Raw genomic sequence first — 21,947 nt, forward strand, 5'->3', positions numbered from 1 at the left:
AGGTTTAAGATTGACAAGGATGAATGTAAATTGCATTTATCAAATGACTATGCAACTTCTTAAGCATAATAATCACAGCTTCCACATATATATATTTGGTATAAATGTATGCAGAGTTCATTATGTGTACCTATTAATTTCAAACACTTGATTACAATCTTTTCTTCTCTTACAGTGCTTTCCTATATGCTTATCAAAATGAAATAATCTTATACAGATAAGATTAAATCTCAGGAAAAACTAAAGCAACAAATGGGTTAACTCTTAGAAAGATAGAAGATGAAAAAATTTGTCTATTAGACTTTGAAAAGAGGGTGGACAGAACACATAGGACATGTAAATGTGTTTTACATGGAACATGTAAAAATACAGAAGTTTCATATTTTTGTCTTTGTTTTTTCACTTTCAGATATTTACCTCCTCATTTTAGTTAATTGGCTCATATAAATACAGCAGGATTTTTGTATTTTTTTAAATAACTCTTTACTGAGTATGTTAACAAGGTAATATATAGTGTATAGTGAGGTTTTGAAGTTAACAATGCGTGCAACATGGCAGATTGCAGAAAACAGATAATGCAGACTTCAAACCATCTATTTTTCCATATTAAAGATAGAAAATATACCAAACACAGAACAGAATCAAATGTGCATGTCTCAGTTAAAATCAATTTTATGAAAGATCATCTTCATATATTTGGAACAAAGTGATCATAACAATTAGTTTAGTAGCTTATCTGTTTCTGAGAGGGTCAGAATTCAGCTCTCATGAGGCACATTTCCACAGAGCCCCAGTATAATCAAAACTTGCCAAACCTCTTTTGTACCAGTTTTCCAGATGGACTACTAGCCAGTGTCCTTTTGAAAAGAAAGACATTTTATGCTGTACAAAAGTTTAATGCCAAATGGTTCAAAATTGCCTGTAGTGTCATCTGGGATGCAAAATGCCCTGTTCAGTAGAGTTCAGGGAAGGAGTGATCATCAGCTTCCTAGGATTATCTCTGTGTTTAGAAGAGAGCATCAGGCAGGATTTGATGAGGCTCACAGCCAGTAACTTTTGATTTTGGCACTCATTTCTGTTTTGTTTTTCCACTCAGCTGGAAAGATAAGTCATAAATAAAACCATTATTCTTATGTTCTAAAGAAAAACTTTAATATCTCCTTGTTAGAATTTAAGGTGAATGAATACTATAAATGAAGAATTCAATGGGAATTAACCACTTCACTGTCAAAAGCTGAGACTGAACTTTCACTGCAATGTCATTAATAAAGTGTCTCATGCAGACCTTTGAAAATTATACCAATAATAAGATATTCATAAAGTTCTTTTGCTTGCAAATTAAAATAAATATTTTTCCCAGAGGGAGATTTTTTCTCATGAAAAGAAAAAATGATTGAGAAAAGAAATAGCAGAGCTATTCTAGTATCAAATAGCATAAACTATTTCGTTTTTCTCTTTTACATCACATCCATTTTATTTTTCTTATTGGCCAACTGGGAAAACGCCTAATATATTTTCAGTCCAAAAAATCCAAACCCTAAATATTCTTATGAAGAAACTGAATAATAATGTCTCCAGTGAAAACCTTTTCACATAAAGTCCCTGCATCCATCAGGTGTTTGCTTCTGCTAATAGGCAAGGAACACTTGTTATAGTCACAGAACATGTGAAAATGGGGACCTGCTTGTTAACGAGTCTTGTGACACTGGTTTAACGTAATTTCACGTAGACTCTCTCACCAACTCTTCCATACATTTATGTCAGCCATTAGTGGTATACAATGAAAGATGGGTCAAATTTTGTCTGTGAACCACTCATTTGCCCACAGGTCCAACAAACCTGTGCAAATTAGGACCTGCAAGTGAATATTCTGGAATTTCTGATGGGTTGTATATGCATACATTTGGAACTTCTGCTCCATACTTCCCTTTAGTTTCTATCTGTGTTTGCACTAAGTAAAGACGATCGCATTTTTATGAAGCCCAAGGAAAAAGCTACTGATATAACTTTGACTTTACATCATCAAAAGATCATTGTCCATAATAATTTTTCCAAACTTTGTCCACATGACTTCCAAATACCTTTCTTAGTGCAAACTGTCCATTATCAACTTATTTAGGTGAGTCCTGAAATGAAACCTCAGCTGTTTGTGCTACTCTGACACTTTGTTTGAAATTTCCCAAACTCTGCTGTAGGTTGAAGTCCATGAACTGTTTTGCATTTGGATAGCAATTAGAATTGGAAGAAACATTTTTCCAATGTAAAATATGACTTTTTGCTTGACTACAGCTATGCACTTGTTTAGACAGTGCTCCCAGTTCTCTCCATGAATTTTGGTATAAGTGGTTTAGCATGTTACTTTTTTTTCAAAAGTGTATTTATAGAAAAGGAACTTTGTCAGTATCCCATACAAACATATATGTTCTTCTTCATACTGAAAAGAAGCATAAACTATGCTATCTTTATAATCACTTTGATTTTTGATCTAGGTAAACCAGTAATGCTCCACATATATGTATATATATTTAATCATCCAAGATCAAATCAAATAATTTGTGAATGCCTCCTGTTTTCACCTTATTAGGTCACTAACCACATTTGTTTTCATCAGTTTGGGCTTTTGGGTCATTCATGTACTGTACAGCTGAACTTCCTGAATAAGTCACTTGCTACAAATAGGGCACCTAGCTCATCTTGAAACTATGATATCCTGAGGCCTAGAACAGATGATGTTCATCGAGGAGGATAAGGATTCCTCCAGCATCGGTCATTGAAGTATGAAATGCTAGTATGCATGTACATGTAAAGGATGCCTTTTGAAATCAAAGGTACAGCTAGTTATTTTAGTGAAATTAAATACCACCTCCACACCCCATGGCTCTACTTAATCTCAAACAAACTCTTATGTATCCAGCATGCAATGGAAGCGTGCAGAAGCACAACTATTTGCTGCTTGTCTTACGGGTTTTGGAAGCTAAAATATTATCAAACAAACAAAAGTATCAACCTTCTCATCATACTCTCAAGTAAATAGGTCACAGAGAAAACACTTTGCATAGACGTGTCTACCTAGGACTACAGCATGTGAAATCATATGGCAGCCTTTATTCAGCAAAATTTCAGTGACTTTACTATTACAGTAGCCACACAGGTTGCCTAAAATACCTGTTATAGCTGGAGAAAACAGTGAATATACAGAATATAGCGTGGAATTTCAAACTGTGATTATAAAAGGTGTTGAGGGAGGATGCAGTTCCTTACATAATGATTGTACTTTGCCATCTATCACCAAACAATTGGATTCATTTTGCCGTTGCAGAAAACAAGTGTTATCATGCAATTTGAGAAACTGCACACTCATAGACTGCTGCAGTTCAAGAATGGATAGAGTGAAAAAAGCAAAGGAAAGGATTAAAAACCTCTCTCCCAACATAAGCAGCCTCATGAAGTGAAAAATCTAAGCATTTCATAGTGAATGCCTTTACTTCCAGTCTACTTCTAATTACTTTTCCTTGTCCCTAGCTCGTCACCATACAAAGTTTTCTCTTTGGTTCCCCACTCCCTTATGAAAATTTTCTCTCTCTTATTTCCTCCTTGTTGTGAACTTTTGCGTTGTCCCCAACCTCAGGAGAAAGTGAGACACATCAAAAAACAAACAAACTGAAAAAAAAAAAAGAATTAAAATCCACCACTGAGCTGGTAAGAAATCCAGATCTTTTGGCAGCCACAAAGTCAGTGGAGTTGCTGGAACTTTATATAATTTTGAGAGCAGCATCATGGTTTAAAATAAGCATGATGTTTTGCATAGTGCATGCAAAGCTCAAGGACTCAGAAGTGATTCCAGCTGAAGAATTTTCAGGAATAATAGAACAAATTATAAGCCCACCTGCTGCTTTTAAAGTACAGATCATTGTGGAAAACTTCCAAAAAGCTTAAGATAAAAGAAGAATAATTTGGAGGGACAGCACATACTTATGTTCTCAAAATTCCTCAGCTAATCACAAGCCTAGTTAGTGGCCATCTCTATACACTTCATGGAAAAAAACAAAACAAACAAACCAAAAAAAAAAAAGACTTTATACACAATTTCCCCTGGTGAATATATTTAAGTTCATAATAGGCCTGGAAGCCTTTCCAGTAATTAAAAAAAATCCTTTTCTTTGTTTTCTCTGTTTGTTTGTTTCTTTGTTTTTCTTACCTCTCCGTACCGAACATAACTCGGATCCCTAAATCAAACAGGGCTTGAACCATAAAAGTAAATGGCAACCTTTCCATTGACATCATATTTTGTATCATGTTTTCAGTAATTTGCACTTTTATATTGCAAATTCTAAAAGGATTCTACAGAGCTAAGAATTTCCCTTGTTCAGGCCTTACCTGAACATGCTGTGTCAACAAATGCTGCTCTATTAAAGAAAGGTGCAACTTAATGACAGCTATCTGTTACATACTGATAACCTTCATCTCCCACTGAGAAGGGTCAGAGAATGCCTAAAGCTTCTTAATCATAATGAAAAGCGGAAACAGATTCTAACATAAAAATATATACTTTGGGGGGATATTGTCAGAGTAGCTTTTGCACATAGGAATCAAGGTCACTTTGAGTTTGACACTGAGTTCTGTCTACCTTTTCCTATTCCAAGTATATTGCAGAAAAACTAACCAAACCAAAAACAGTCTTTCTAGTAGCACTCAGAACTCCAGCTTTTACTTGGAGGTAGGAAATACAGAACTGATAAAGGGGAACAGAATTATTTCAATTATTTGAAGCTCAACAGCAACTTATGTCTTTGAGTCAAAAGAATTGTACCCATCTTATCTGAATTGCCTTTGTCTATTCCTAGTGACCCGGTTTTAATATGCACTTATTTTCCTGTACTACAGGACACCTAGGAACTTAGATCCCTCAGACAGCTTCGACAGCAAAGTGGTTAATGTTTGAAGAATGAGTCATTCTTTCCTTTGCCATGACATTGGGTTCTTATTGTACAACCCTGTACAGTACTTAGCAATATTTTTTAAAGATTTAAAAAGCAAAGAGTTACAAAACCATTTGCATTTAACTTGAAATAGAAAAGATAGCACTTTTTTTAAATCCCATTATATAGTACACCGTATAAATTACAGAGTATTCAAATGCATAAATGCATCTGTGTAACATTTATCAAATGTAATTTTTTCGTTGTTATTGGAGGGTTTACTTTTTCCAGAGTTTTTTCTCTTTGTCCTAGGTACCCCCATCTCCCCTCACTATCACGTATGACAGTGCTCCAGATCTGAGACATTGCTGTTGCAATATCGCATGTTATTGGGGATGTGGCAGTCTGTGTAGTTAATGCCCCCGTTTGGGGTATAAATGGGCTGCAGTCTGAAATCTCCTTTAAGGAGCTGATCATTATTTAAGGAGACAATTTGGAAGCTGGTTTCCGTCATCTCCAGGATGGAGTTGTCCTTCTTGGTCCCTGCCTCGCAGTAGTCGTCTTTCCGACGGCCTCGGTTATATTTCCACTTCTGGGAGGTGTAACGCCCCTTTTTGTGCATATGCCAGCAAAAAATGCTGAGCAGGACCACGAGGACAAATATCACTGCACCCCCAATCAACCCTGCCAGCAGAAATGGGGAGCCCAGGTTCTGAGAAGTCGTCTGCTCATGGCTGGAGGGGATGTTGCTGCCATTGTTTAAATAGGAAGCCTTGGTTGTGGCTTCTGAACAGACAGTGTCTTCTCCAGTTCGGTAATTGTTATAAGCATCCAGTGGAACCAAACAAATCCGATACGTGGATTTGGGCTCCAGATTTACCAAGCTTAAGTGTTGATTCTCACCACTAACTATTCGCTCCTGAACAATTCCTCCTACCAGACTATGGCCCATTTTTACCCATGTGAGTTTATATGCCATCACGGTAAAAAGAGACATCCAGTTAACTTGGATGCAAGTGTCATTCACAAAATGGATGGAGAGCTGAATCCGTTCAGACATGGGAGGTGTCACCTTTTCTCTGTCCTCTCTGTCAGGCACAGTGGGGAGTGTGGCTATGGTGGGAGTGAGAGGATTATATTTGCTACTTGGGGGAGGAACTGATGAGGTGGGAACCAATGCAGTTGGCATGGTTGTAGCTGAGGCAGGGGTGATGACAAGTGGCAGACCAGGGGTGGTGGTGGGGCATGACAACATATTCATATTGAGCTCCCTGACTGCCATACCTCGGACCTGTTCTGGTCCCTGGCACATAAAACCCCGTACATTGATGGAAGCAGGAATAAATTTGAGCCATTCAGTGACCCATTTAATACTGCAGTCACACAACCAGGGATTATTCCTTACAGTGAGTTGCCTCAGGTTGTGGAGATTATCAAATACCCCTTTTACCAACATCCGAAGCTGATTGTTGGAAATATCAAGACGCTCCAGCTTGTGGAGGTTTGAAAAGGCTGTAAGTGGTATATGGGTTATCTGGTTGTCCTGCAAGTAGAGCCTTAGTAGATGTGTACCTGGAAGATCAGGAGGAGGGTAGGTTAGTGAATTCCGTACTATTGAGAATTCCTTGAGCTTGGAGAGGTGGCTGAAGGTGCCTTCAGCTATGCCTTTATTAGTAAGGAGATTACCATCCACAATCAGACGCTCCAAACTGGTAAGATTCTGGAAGGCCAGGTCTGAAATGACAGCAATTCGGTTTTCATCTACTCGCAGTTCTTGTAAGTCCACTGGAAGGCCTACTGGTACGCTGCTTAGGTGATTCTTGGACAAGAACAGAAGCTTGAGGCTGACAGCTTCCCGAAATGCACCATCCTCAACACCAACAGTAGAGATGGAGTTGTCATCCAGGTGCAGCTCTTCCAGCTTCAAGAGCTGAGCTAGGGCAGCCCGAGAAATGGTCTGAATGTTGTTTTCCTGCAGGTGGAGAACCCTGACATTCTTGGGCAGGTTCATGGGGAATTCATCCAATTGGTTGCCATATAGGTAGACTGTGTGCACAGACTGGACATTGTGCAACTCTGCAGGAAATCCAGCATTATTAATTTGGTTATTATGGAGGTAGAGGACGGTTACACCCTCTGGTATCCCAAGAGGCACTGAGGTCAAGCTTCTCTCATTACAGTAGACAAAGTTTCGGTCACAGCGGCACACTTTTGGACAGGCCAAAGTTTTGGAGACCTGCATGTAGAGCCCCAGGGAAAAGATAAGCCATGATTTCAGGAGAACAGCCCAATCTGTGGGCCACATTCTAGTCCACGAGCCCATTTCTAATTTAAAGAAATAAAGTACCAAAGTATGAAAGAATTGATAACAATAATAAAGCACAGGTAGTAAAATCTCAGGTCATTAGAATTGGCTTTAGTTTATGTCCAGTGTTCAGGCAAGAGATAAAGTCCTGGAGGCTAAGTATAAAATAATCCTTGTCTACCTCCTACTTCCTATAAGAAAGCCACACTCTTATTAGCCAGGGTTACACACTTTGTTGCCTTCCTCCATGTGTGCTGAAAGAAACAATAGCTGTGTCTTTGCAGGTGAGCAACAGGTAATTTAAAGCTACCAAGAGGTGTCTGTATGTGAATTGCTTGGTGGGAAAATACTTCCTTTCACTGAAGTCTGTTGGTGTTACAATCAGCTTTCTTCAGTTGGCAAAGTCCTCATATCAGCTATCTGCTGGATGCAGCCAGCCTGTTAAAGAAGAGAAAAAGAAAAATCTGAATAATACGAAATGCTTAATAAGGAAGATCTAGCCCATTAGAAGACTATTCTAAGGCTGCACTCTTTATGGCATTCTGGAAAAAAGGTATTAATATTAAACATTGGCTTAGTATTACTATTAAGTAGTCTTGAAATAGATTGATTCAAAGTCACCACCATGATTGAAGGACTTTTAGTGACATCACTGCAGGCTAGATCAATCACTCCAGTCTTTGTTTCAATCACAGTCTGTTTCAAATTCTAAAACTTAAACACTTTATTGGAAATTTTTGTTTAAGTATTTTTTTTCTTTTGCAGAACCACTGACTTTAATGACAGCTAGGTCACTGATGCCTAACAGAGTAGATCTGTTACTATGTAACCACACTCCATGTTTTTTCATTTCCTACCATACTCTGGAATGTTCTGCGTCTATTCTGTATGCCATTATGTATATTCTCCTCCAACTTAATGTATACTGCCAGATTATTGCACCTCACTACATTGAATTAGCAGCTTCTGAGGGGAGTCTTTTAAATAAGTATGGTAACCTACGAGTACAAGATATCCTGCTGTAAGGCATATATTTGCTAAAACTATCATCTTGATATTGTTAATGATGTGAACTGTGCTGTCAACAGACTTCAGAATTAGCATTCCACTAAATGAAAGTGGTTCACATCTGCTAAGGTATTGTTTTAGGATATCAGCACAGACTCTGGCAAAACCATAGCAGTTTTGCTGGAGAGCATTTTCTTTGCAACCATAAAGGTTAGGTACTTCTTTTAATTCTCCTGCAGAGTTGTCTGTGAATGGTTTCTTAAACAAATTTGTTAGCTCTAGTACAGATAAGTTTTTAGTTGTGTATTATCTGCTTTAAAGTGTACTTTTTAACTTTCACCTTCCCTGATACTATTTATTATTCAGATTTATAACCAAACGATTCAACTTTCTAAAGCATGCAATGAAAGACACTGCAATGTATGATGTTGTCTTGCCTTGCTAAATGTTGTTTCAAATGATTGTAAAAAAATTGCTGCATTTTAGGTACTTGAACCTAAAATGAAGGTTATAAACCTTGAAAAGTCCTAAGCATCTGTAGATCTCAGTGTCTTTGACTGCAGTTACATAAGCTCAGTATTTTTCCACTTTGTTGGCCCAAATCAAAACTCATTGGTTGGGGCTTCAGGAAAACAGAGTTCCAGTGAACAGGAATCAGCGTTAAAAAATCTATTTTCCTTTATTTAAGCCATGTTGGTCCTTTCCATCCTTTCCAGAAGTGCAAGTAATGTAATTAAGGAGTACATGTCATCTGAAAGCTTGTTCTTCTGCCACAGCTGTGCAGTTTATATGTCCCAAATGCTGCTTATGTGCAAGAAATGTAATTTGGTAGTACATGGCATCTGAAAGCTCATTTTTCTGCTGCAGCTGTGCAGTTTATAATATGTCCCAAATGCTGCTTATGGAAACCCCATGGATTGAGAGTGTAGAAACTCTCTTTAGGAGTCAAACTCTTACAGCCTTCCAGTAGGAATCTTTGCACTTGCAGATTACTATATTTATTTAGAAACCTCACACAGTATCAGCCCCAAGGCTGGAACAGCTGGTGAAAAAAAGTGAAACCCAGAAAAGTCCTATAGTCTATTATTATGCATCCAAAATGGTAAATGTACCATATGCCTGCATTGTATGCTGTCCTCTTCCAGAAACAGTAAGATTAGCTGTTCAACTGCTTCAGGCTTTCCCTCTCACAGGCATGTTTCAGTCAAGAGTAATTTTGTTTCAATTATGTGAGATGACGTGATAGTGTAGAGAAACTCTAACAGGATTACATCCTAACAAGAGCCTAAGTGTGACAGTGTGTCCGCCTTTAATATGGCCTGTCTCCCATCTAGATCATACTGCTCTGATCTATTATGACATTTGCCTTTTTAAAATAAGAAAGGACACGCAGAGCCTGTTCTGAGATGCTTGGGACCATACAGAGCATTAGTGGTTCTCCCACTCCTTTTCTGCAATTGGAGAGAAGCTGTCTGTACCTCCTAATAGTCCAAATATCCTGCACCGACTTCTGTTTTCATTATAACTCCAGTTGCTTTTTGGGTTTAGTTTGACTCCCGAATATGATAGAAAGCCCAGCGGAAGATGTGTAGCCACAGGCCACAGCTCCTGATTCTTTCAGAATCTCCTACGGAGGCAACATCATATTAAAAGGGGCTTAAAGAGGCACATTCACTTTACTCTAGGCCTCTGCCCAGAGTACCTCTCACCTATGTAAACCTGGCATCTGAATAAAAGATTTCATTCCTACCTAGTAAAATGAGTCAAAACACACTGCTATTAGAACTCCTTTGACCAGGCAGTCATTAAGCATAGCAGCACTTTGGAAGCTGGCACTCCGAAGCTTCTCTCCTATTTTTTATGGTTACATGGGTTTTGCCCCTAGAAATCTTTTAAAACTTTCCTATGGCATATTTCTCCCCTTTTGCTGCTGAGAAGATGAGTCGTTTTATTAATGCCAGTAACCTAAGCTACATCTAGCAGTGCTTAATAAACTAAGACTATAAAACTCATAGTACAGAAAATATGCATTGTCACTCAGGTAACTGCTTCTGATTGTATTAAGGAAGAGCACAAGGACAAATCTAATAAGATATTTATCACTTCAGTGTTGACTGTGATGTGGCAGAGGGAAGGAATAGGGAAGCAAAGATAGAAATGAATGTGTTTAAATAAATTATTTGGGAAAGGCTTTCCCTCAGCATTCTTTTACAAATGTTTAATAATAACTCATAATAGTGGTAAGAATTGCAGCAGTAGTATCTTTCAGCAAGACTCAGGGACCCTAATGCAGGAGTTATGTCCCTGTGCTAGAAATCTCTCTCCCAAAGACTTAAAAAAGATTAGAGTCAAACAACCTGTTTGATTTTAAAAAGTAACACTGTGAGGAAAAAAAAAAAAGAAGGCAAATTCCAGAAGGCTAGAAAATTGAAACTTTATTCTTTAGCTAATTGACAAGACTGACTGCATGTAGAGTGATTATGCTTTCTCCCCATCCCTGCCATGCTGGCCTCCTAAAGGGAAACTCTCTATTTCCTTATCCTGTGCATTTGATTTATATTATTTCTCACTATATCCTCCTTGGAGAACAAGCCATGCCTTCCAAGCATCTGGCATGTCTCCTGCGTTACTGCAACTGGAATACTAAATCCTAGTAAGATTTAGGGAATGATAAAATAAGGATGAGAGAAGCAACTGAAATAGAGGAGAACATATGCATATGTTTTAGGTGGCCATATTTGAAAACTTGGCTTAGTGGTCTGAGTTCCTGAAATCAGTGGAAATTCTCCCATTCATATCTTAGGAGGAGTTTCTGATCAATATTTTTATCTCACTGTCTTTCTTCAAGCCTTCCTTATTTAAATTCCCTTTTGGCATGACTAGTGCTAGCTGAAGTGGAACAATTCTCATTTTGTGTGCTAGGTAAAGTTTTCAAATTTGTTTTTGTTTGACATAGGAACTGAACAACTTCTTTCAAATTTTTTGATTAAAAATATTTATACTGGAACATCAGGCAGCAAATTGGGACAGTAAAGTCTCCCCCACACTAGTCAGAGGTATCCACACAACTTCAAGCTTCAGTCACCCTGCTATACATAGCCAGGAAACGATTTAGCTTTAATTATCAAACATGTTCCAATAATAAATATATTACTGAAAATGTTACTCATCCATAAATTTTTGGTATCTAGCAAAAAAGAATAGCAGCTATTTTATATAACTCTTTCCTATCTCACTGACCAATATTGTTTCAGTGTCTGTGTCTATGCTGCTTTAAGAAGAAGCTCTGAAGCTACTCAGGGCCAACCTCACCGCCCTTCACACCGCAGACCTCCAAACATGCAGTTCCAGGTGTAGCAGTCAAGGTCCCTGAGGGTGATTAGGAAGCCATCAATTTTTAATGGAGAAAATGCAGAAATAGGAATCGAGGGAGGAAAAAAGAGTATGGAGCCTGCATATGGCTACTTATAACCCTGTGTTAGAGATGCAGGAGTTACTTTGCTGGGCTCCTGAGTCAGGTTGTCTGGCTTTGTTAGTCTTCTCATGTTTTACATTAAGGCTGTTAATTTTTTAGAGGCAATAAAAATAACAATACTTGGCTATTCAGTCACTCAAGAAATCCTTAAAAGAACTGAGAACAGGACCTAGGAATCCTAGGTCCTATTTCTATGATATTCTAACCACTAAGCACCATCTGAACCTGAGCACCATGCAACAAAAATGGAAAGGCAAGCAGAAACAAACACAAATAGGCATATCTACCATTTCCACTGCTACCAGTTGATGAATCCCATTTAGCACAAAACCATTCAGCATTAATTTACTTGGCTTTACTGCGGACTAAGGTCATAACCAAGTCATAATCTTACTCCATATCATTAGCATATACAGTAAGTACAAGGCTATTATGTATGGAATTGAATGACAACCAGAAAAACAAATCCAATTCCGTTCTTTGGAGCCTAGCACAGATAGTGCTTGAGAAAAATGTCCCTGTGTTTCTATCAGCTGATAACAAAAATAATTATGAAATAACACCTGATATATCCCTCTTTTCTATATAAATCGAGTTTACATCTACACATGAATGAACATTATGCTTTTTTGTACTGATTAGATGCCTAAGGTGATGGTTGACTGTGTATCTTTCTCTGTGAACTATTCGGTTTTGAACTTAGCGCTGAAAATTCTTGCTGAGATGTTATAATCTCTGCATTAAAGGCACAGAGAAAATGACAGTATTTCTCAAGGAGCCATAGTGCTTTCACAAGAAGCTTTGTTGCATGCTTAATGCTGTGGCTGCTTTGTGCTTATGGCTGTATTATGTAAGAATAAGACAGGAGGAAAAGGAGAGACTGATGCTAAGAGAAGTCCTGTCTGTGGTCTCCTCCTCTCCTAAAGTTAATATTGTTGTCAGGATCACGATGAGTAGCTAGTACTAAAAGGAAACCTTAAAGTTCCTCTGTATAGTGTTACAGGCACTGTGAAGTCACTATGGATAGATTTTGGCAAGAAAAGACGTTATTGTCTTTGCAACACTGTTATCAGCATGACTTGGCAAATTTACATAGTGAGCTCTTCTTTCGTATTTCCTTCTTTCTTCTCTACATTGCTCAGGACATTTCTGGGTTTGCCCCCCAGTTTGCACTTATAATTACTCTCAGAAGCTCAGATCAGGCAGCTTGCTGGAGGAAAGTGAAATGGGTTTGGCTTTGCCTTGGTACAGAAAGGAGAAAGTTCACCAAGTGGTACATCTTGCAACAAGGTGAGTGAAGACTATTCTCCACTCTTTTCCCACTTGTTCCTCTCTAACTTCCCTCTCCTCTCATTCTTTTATCGCTTTCCAACTACATTTCTGCAAATTATGAAACAGAGACATTTTCCAGAAGCATGCTAGCTTCAGGAAATCCCTTTTTAAAAGGCCTAATAGTATAATCAACCAAAGCTTTGTCTTTGGAAATCTGGGCCCTGTTCAGGTTCCCACCAGTCAACAGGAATCTGACAGAGATCTATTCCTGATTGCCAGGAGGGGGAGCTAAGACATCAGGCAACTTTCTCTCCCGTCAATAAACAAACAAACTAATAAATATGGGACTGGTTTTTTTCCCACTGTGCCCTTCCCCGCATGCACATGAACACACTTCTCTTTGCTAATGAAAGTCTGGGATCACCAGTGGTTGCTGTCTTGTTTGGCAGTGTTGCATGCCTGACAAACCTTTAGAGAAGGATCACACTTTGTTTCTGGGAAAATTATTTTTTGTCTATTTAATGACCATTGTTTCCAGCTTGGATTTTATTTGCATCATGGTTCAAGACTGCTCTCTACCTGTGGACTCGTCTACAGAGTGTAATTATCATATAGACATGAGGAGGCATTTAGAAGGGAGGGGGAAAAAAAGGGGAAAAAAAGGAGAGAGAAAAATTTGGAAGGAATACAGCTCAGCTATAGCAGAGTTTTCTGCTTTTACAGATTAGTAGGATACAGTTGCAGGTCAAAAGAGAGAACAAGCTAGACTATAACTCCCTGACATGACTATTAGAGCGGCCACTGTATTTCAGCAGGCAGCACTGAAGTAACTACAGGAACTATGGTATAAACACTTGAGGTGAAGCCAGAAATTCAAAGCTGCCATTCATCCTGCCGGACAGCGTGCTGTGCCACACTTCCCACTCAGATCTGCAGATTTGTCCATAACTGGGTGTAGAAGTTCAGATGGCGAATACAGCCTATTTGGACTAAAGAATTATTGTTGCTGTGTTTACTTTAACAGTTATTTATTTATGATAGAAGGAAGTTATTCATAAAACTTGATGTTGCATAACTTCGTACAGGCTGTATGACCTGTGGTAATTAATAAAATAGCAGCTACTGCAGCCTCTGAGCCCAAGAACACATCTGTTTCCATTCTGTGACAAAAGATTCATTCCTACTCATGCCCACAGATTCTCTGTATGACAATACAATTTTTTTCGTAAGTCAGTGTATGTCAGGGGATACAACTATTTTAGTAATAAAAACAGTTTGTCCCTTTTAATTTCAGAAATGAAAGTCTGTTGAACACCTAATGGCAAATATCAAAGAAACAGCACATTTCCTACTGCAAGCTATATTAGTAGACATTCCTCTGTTATCTACCCAAACTTATCTGTTGCGTTGGCATACCATCCAGTCCAAGCTGAATGCCCATCTGCATAGAATCATGTTGCACAAACCTTTGCTATGACCTTTTTAACTTCTGGCAGTACCAGAGGGGCAGTTCCAGAAGGCGAAGACTGCCACTAAGGACTTCCTGCCTATGGAGTCCTGAATTCTAGTGTAGGAATTGTCAAAAACAGCTATTTCAGCTAACTGCAGTTGTCAGGGTAAAAGGTAATGAAGACACAAATGGCAAATTGCAAAACAAAATCTGTAACTGCTTTCATAAGTAGACAGGACTCCTTGGGAGTAGAAAACATGCAGAACTCCAGGTTTTTAACTAACTTGAGCTTCTGAGTTGCCTAGGACTTCACGGCAGCTCCAAGTCTGTGATAGCACAAGCATCTGTTTATAAGGAAATATCTGTATTTTCATTAAAAAATTACTGATTGTTGTAAGTCTTAGTCCAGATGGTGACCATCATGATATTTTCGCTCCAGCAGGCAAAGAGGAACACATGATCACCTCCAGGACTGATATTAAATGGAGTTTTGCATCTACCAGCAAAGGGCTATTGGTGTCTTTATTAACCTTCCCCCAAGGCCTAGTCTGATTTTTCACCAGTCTAATGCCGTACTGTTCATAACTTAACTAATATGTCAGAAAGCCAGAAAGACCAATTTAGAATGCTGGTGAATTAATTCCTTAGTCTTTCATGCCTGAAGAGCTGATTTCATATCTCAGGTGAAATAGCTTTGATAGATCTCATCTAGGACTCCATAAACTCAGCAATGTAATATGTGATGATGTAAAGCTGGATTGAGAAAGTTGGAAATGGCAGATGAAAAGAATCTTACATGAGGAGCTATCTGGAACATTTCAACAAAATGCATTTTCATTAAAATATATGGTTTCATTGAAGCCAAAATGTTTCATGGAGATTTGTCAGTTTTGATTATGTTTTCAATAAAAAATGTGCCTTAGGTCCAATGCTTTCTGATCATTTATGACCAGAGGGAGAGAGAGAAAAGGAGACAGGAAGAATAAAAACTTGACCATTTTATGCAAAAAAGTAAGTTTTGACACAATTTCATTTCATGAAAGCATTCATAAAATAGTGTTTACGTTCCATATTTTAAAACCTTGAAAGTTGTCATGAAATGGAATTATCTGCCTCTGGACAGTTCTACTTAACATGGTAAAAGGAAAAGAAAAAATCCTTTGTTTGCCTTCCTGATCCTTTTCCAAAGGGCTTACAGCTTTCTGTGACAAAAACTGGACATGTCTGTTTGAAAAAATTAATCATACCAAACTAATTTAAAATAATTCCCCTTTCAGAACATAAATGCTCTGTGCTGTGTTTAGCATAATGCATTTTGTACTAAGAAAAAATGAAGGCAACCTGCTGTTTCTTAGCAAGCAAATTGGTCTCTACCTATAAATTATTCTGCACTGTGAAGCAAACAGTTTGTTTTTATCTAGCGATATGTGGGCAGCCTGGCAAAACGTCTGTGGGTAATTTGAAAAAGCTGCTTTTAGTGACCTAAGTGACTAAACATTGCTTCTGTGGAGACAACATCTTGACACATTTTCAATGTGTTGCATGGTGCTACATCATTGATGAGATTCTGCATGGTGTCACATTACCTTGTGGGATATCATTCATTTAGGATCTTAGGAAAATGAGTACGGGCTGCCACTTTCTTATCTCCTTATTTGTGGCACATGGCCCAGGGAGAAAATATGGCACTAGCTGCTCCCTGATCTCTGAGGTACCTTGATATAAATAAAGCTGTAAGTGTCATCATATGTATATCCTTCCAACAAAGCCAGATGGAGATAACTCCTTTCCCTTTTATTACTTAACATGCTGCTCCTTCACAGTGTTAAGAACTATTCCACAAACACTGCTAAGGTGCTCTTAAGAAAGATTAAGAAAGTTGCTTGCACCCTAATTGCCTCTAAATATTGAAAAGGACCCATCATCTATGCTACAGGCATTATGGGACTGCTGAACAGGAGATACTTCCCAGCTAGAGACCAAATCTCACTCTTACGACACAGCCTCTGTAACAGGCAAATGTAAGGTTATCAAAAGAATTTTTAAATCATTGCCATCAGATAACCAATTAACAGGAAAAATTAAAAGGATAGATGAAGAATATACAGCTACGCCTCTGAAATCCCTACTCAGCTGAATAGCTGAATTATTTATCAACTGTACAATATCTCAGCAACAACGGTGTCTGATAAAGGTCTGGATTTTTTATCTTTTCCCAGCAATGCAACAATTATTCTTTTCTGCATGCATAGGTGGAGAAAAGCACAATATTCTCACTACTCCAACAATGACACTAGAGCGCCTTGTACAGGAAACACCTTGTGATCCTACATAACATCAGAAACAAAAATAATAAAATAATAAGCCTCCCTCCCAGACCTATGTTATAGCAGTACAAAAACACCCAGCATGCTGTGGCATTGTCATAAAATCCACTGTTTATCTGAACACCAGTGAAAGCAGTGATTTCCATTAGAGTCCATTGAGAAAGAAATACCAAAGAGGCAGTAGGGGAGAACAGATTACCAATGATATGGACCATTTACAGATTATTCTTTTTTCAGTTAGTTTTATATGGGCTTGCCATTTATTTTTTTGCTCATTTTCATTTGCTGGAGAGATTTCCCCATTTCAGCCAAGTCCAAAATACATTATGAAAGGATTTCTGTAACTCTGTATGATAGTCCCTATTTTCAGCGAGAGGGTCCTACTGTCTTTTTTCAATATTGATGGCCAAGCACATGTCCTAAGAATGTACACATCTGAGGAATGAAAGGGTTGAGAAAAATATGATAGGTGGCGGGATGAAAGAACTTATTCAGTGCTGTGGGGAATGTCAGTACAAGGCCCGATTCTGGCAGTGACAAAATATTCTTCGGCACATTGTTCTTCTTTGGTTTTCCTTTGGTGAAAGGGATAACACTTCCTTTCCCCAGCAGTCATTCAGATAGCCTATTTAATTTTAAAGTTCTTTGAGAAGGAGAGGCTGTGTGGATGGTACAGACCTTAACACAGGCAAGTTTCAGTTTCAGGTACAAATGTAAATAAGAAGAAGCTAGAAATTGTAAATAGACCTTTTTAACTCAGTGATTCACAGCCTTAGTGTTAAAACCACAAGAAGATCACGAAAGATCTTAAAGGGTCACAAAGTAATAAGTAGAGGCAGTGTCAGCCAGCAAAAGTTCTGCTCCTGCAGAATGAAGCAGTATAGATTACATGTTTAAACACTGACTGCAACAGTTTACACCAACCAAGGAACTATTAGCTGCTTCTAATTTCTGGCAGCAGCTCAGTTACCCTGGGAAGAAAAGGCAGAGCAGAAGAAGAGCAAGTGTTTACATCTGCAGCTACTGATGAAAGCCACTTCTCAGTCTTCCTCCTGCTCTACTCCTTTCTTGAAGGAGCAGAGATGCTGCTAGTTCAGGGGGTGCACAAAGACAAAGCAGAGCCAAATGGATGTCGCGTCTCCAAAAGCTGTAAATGTGCTGCTGCAGCCAGTTGTTTTCCTGCCTCATGTTGCCTCACGTTTTGCATGCTATGCAGTATGGTAAGTGTTCTGACCAGGATCATAAGAAAGGATACAGTAAGAGCAACAGGTAAATATCTGATTTCCTTTACAAGGTACTGATTGAAAGGAAATACTCGACCATGTATATGTGTTTATGCAGAAGCAGCTCACGGCATACTAAACCCCTGGTATTCAGTCCTAAACTTTCTAAATGTCATTATATTTTCCCAATAACTGCTTTAAAACTTTTTTTAAAGAGCTCTACTAGGCTTATTTCACTTTGGAAGTTCAAAGCTTTCACACTGAATGAATCCTGACAGAGATAGAAGAGAGCACAGAAAGCAATTCAGCTTTGTTTTTCCACTTCTCCTCTTTGCCTTTGAGGTCCGTGTGTGGTTGCATCAGTGAGATCAAAATTGCCAGCAGGCCCACAAATGACACCTAGCAGCAGTAGAGTGAGAAAAACAGTTAATGCTTCACAGTGGGTTATCTTTAGCCCTGTGCAGACAGCCAACAAGAGACTTGTGCACCACTTAAACTCTCTTAATAGCTTTTAAGTGGGTCCTAAGAGGTACAGAAGCCTTGCATTGGCCTTCAGCCCAAGAGCAAATTCCATCTGACATGTGCCAAGGCATTTCAGGCAAACGGGCTGTTTATCAGTGTGTTGCCTTGTGCTACTTTTCAGCATAGTCGTTATTGCAAGGTATCAGAGTAGTATTCTTATCAGCATTTTGTGCTTATACAAAACTAGATATCTCAAATGAGTTCAGGAAGGCAAGGAGGCAGTGCACAATAAAACCTGAGAGAGGGCCAGAGGGACAAATATAAAAAAATGTGAGGTAGAGTTTTAAGCTATCCCATGGGCAGCAATATATGCCTGCTCAAAAATCCAATTATTGTTTTCTTCTGCCTGCAGAGCAGTATATCTATTCAGGTCACTGCATGAATCAAATACGACACTATTTTTCGTTTGCTGTGTAGACCTCTGGGTATCTTAAATGGACTTCATCTGAAAATCTGCTGTGGGATTTGGGGGTTTGCTGATGTGGTTTTTTTGACTGGACAAAAAACTGAGGCAGGCCTCTGGTCTAAATGTCTTCCTAAGCATGAGAGAACTGGGATCTTGATCTATGTATACACCAAAATGTTATATACTGTAGGCATGGGGTCTTTATTTATACTTCATATACTATATACTAGTAAGGCGTACACTTCTTGTAACTCGCTGATTTAGGGTGTAAAACCAGTGTTAACTGTAAATCCAGCTCACAGTATTTTCAACTCTCTTACCTCTGCTAGTCTGTTCTAACCTCCACACAACCCTTTTGTATAAGGGGTTATAAGATAAGGGGACTGAAAAGCAAATCAGCTGCAATGTCCAAGGAAATATTTCTACAGCACAGAGACATAACAGCAGGCCTAGGCTTACACCTTCCTGTTTCATTTCATATCAGACACATACTGGCAGAAGTGGAAAGATACCTGTGGAGCAGATGAGGAAGAAACCAATGCATTATGGATAGATGAATGGCAGCAGAGCCTATAAGCATCCAGGAAAAGGTTTCTGTGAATTGCAGCAGCTGCAGATGTTGCTTAGAAAAGTAAATTTTCTTATACCACAAAGATATCTTTACTTCACTTCTCTCTTTGGGCTACTGTGCCTGTGTTGTGCTACTCGGGAGGTACAGCCTGAAGAACAGAAGAGGCACTGAAAATGAGAATAAATATTAAAAGGAGAAAGTCACCTGAGTATTTTCAAACACACGAACACACAACCTCATTTTGGATTTGTCAGGAATTTATCAGACATTCCATTTCAGATTTATCTAGACTTCTCTGCTCCATTATAGCAAACAGTTGTTTTGAATTCAAAAATTGGTGTGAAATAATATAGCACAAAAAATCAAACAATTGCAGCTACTCCAGAGGATAACAGATTTACTGACTCCAAAGAGCTTGAACTAGCTCAGTCCAGAGCAGTGGAATCTGTTTACTGTATACTATTATTTTAGAAATCCTTTCCTTGCTAGCTCAATCAAAATGAACTGCATTTCCTAATACCATACTTCCTGAGAGATACTGCCACATGCTCTGTCCAAACACAGGCTTAAACCAACCCACCCTGGCAGCAATTATCTTCCAGGCTTTTGAGCCTCTTGGGAGATATTGCCCTCCTCTGTTCCAGTGAAGCAGAAAACCATCTTGTATCCAAGAGGAAAGAAAAATCTGTTTTCACATTCTATGCAAATATTTTAAGCATTACACTCCCCCCCAAATGTATTTTACTCAAATCTTCTGCGTAGGAATTATATGAAGGGGAAAGACTTTCCAATGCAATAGAATTCATTAGTATTATTGCTAATAACCAAATATTTTTGAAGCATGGTTAAGGACTGGCTAAGCATCCAATGTTTAAACACATTCACTGTGGTAGTGCTGGTCACTTTTTGAATTCCCTTCCTGCAAATTACTGAGCTACGGCTATGATAAAAGTAAATTTAAAATGACCTGTATATGCACCTGTAGCAGATTAACCATAAATTCACAGACACTGCTCTTCACTGGTGGAGTGCCTGCCTCATTGTCCAACAATCAGGACTGAATCAGGAGAATTCCTGTAGGCAAATCATACCCTTTTTTATACCAAGAGCCACTGAGATTCATCAAAATTAGTAAGATATCAGTTTAAAACAGACAAAAGAATGTACTACTTTACACAGCGGATAGTGAACTGAAATATGCTGCCACAGGAGTCTGTGGAGGCAAACAGTATCAGCAGAATCAAAAAAGGATTCAACGATCCCATGGGCAACAGGTCCTTAAACAAGTTCCCTTAAAGAGAGGAGGCAGGGATGCATCTTCTGCCCTCCCTAGTTCCACAGTTTGGCAACACTACTGTGGACAGACAAGGGGAATGGATGGCAAAATGCAACTCCGGCAATCTCTTATTGTCAGTGTTGGGGACAATATAAGAGTGCTGAACTAGATAGACCACTGGGCTATCTCACTTGGGATTTTCTAATGTTTTTAGTGAGTCTGATTGAGCACAACAGCGGAAATGTTGCACACACTGACCTGTCCATTACACTTGCAGAGTATTCCAGTCAGAAATTAAATACAGTGCCATCCCATAATGTATCCGATAGCTTAAAAGTCACTGACACAGCTTGAATTCTGCATTTTGAAGTTTCAGATAACTGCTAATAACCATAAATAAAATATTAAACCAAAACTGGTCAAATAATGTAGACCCAAAGCAACTGTTACTCACTCCTGGGCATTCCAGATGCAGCAAAAAGGAAGAGGGCGAGCTCACTGTTTTGTACTGCTTTTGAGACCATGAGTGTTTAAAGTGAGAACAAAAATAAAATGGTGAAATGATGATGCAAAAATGTCACAGATGCTTCCAGTGCTACAGTAAGCTCTAGCTCCCTAAATAGCAATGTCTTGCTTTAGCTTTAGAGGGCTGGAAAGCTTACAGAATGAAGTACTGATCACTGAAGGAACTGAAACGTATCATCATGGTTTGGACTCATGTCTTCAATGATCTTTGAATCTTTCCTGTAGAGAATAACCCAAGCCACAATGTCTGTATATAGAATTGTACTGCCTTGAAGCTCCGAATGTTTTGAATCTAGGGTTTCAGTTTGAACATATCTAATTTTTATTTCTCTAAGCTTTGCAGAAACATCATTAAATTCTTTTTTAAATTCCATTTCTATTCTTTGTATGATATAGATGGGATCTTTCTTCTCAGTCTCCTGCACAGTCTTTGGAGTAAGAGGTCATTGGACCAGCAACTATATGAAGTCTGTATAAAGTCTGTGAACTTGCTAGGTTATGTCTTTTTCTTTTTGACTGCTGGGAAGATTGTCAAACAGCGTCCTTTGTAAAAACAACCACTTGTTCACTTCACCTTCTTTGAGATATATCTTGAAAGAGCCTTATCTTTCACTAACCTAGGGAACCCATAAGTTCGGTTGAGCTTCAATGTAAGGAAAGTTTAGCCA

At 38.6% G+C, this 21,947-nt stretch overlaps 1 protein-coding gene across 9 annotated transcripts in view; it reads right to left on the reverse strand.

Moving 5' to 3' along the window:
* Positions 1-656: 656 nt before the first annotated feature.
* The window catches only part of FLRT2 (fibronectin leucine rich transmembrane protein 2), a 63,465-nt gene continuing 42,174 nt past the window's right edge, over positions 657-21,947 (reverse strand). For 8 of the 9 annotated variants that reach the window (XM_026111219.2, XM_064512222.1, XM_026111235.2 and 5 more), the window contains one exon: positions 657-7,662. In XM_026111219.2, coding sequence (XP_025967004.1) covers positions 5,254-7,242 — 1,989 coding nt within the window. In that variant the 5' untranslated portion in view covers positions 7,243-7,662 and the 3' untranslated portion in view covers positions 657-5,253. Of the gene's footprint in view, positions 7,663-19,419; positions 19,646-21,947 lie in introns of all 9 variants that reach the window. The other variant, XM_064512224.1, reaches the window with a different exon arrangement.

The sequence above is a fragment of the Dromaius novaehollandiae genome, chromosome 5 (assembly GCF_036370855.1).
Source record: "Dromaius novaehollandiae isolate bDroNov1 chromosome 5, bDroNov1.hap1, whole genome shotgun sequence".
Classification (NCBI taxonomy): Eukaryota; Metazoa; Chordata; class Aves; order Casuariiformes; family Dromaiidae; genus Dromaius; species Dromaius novaehollandiae.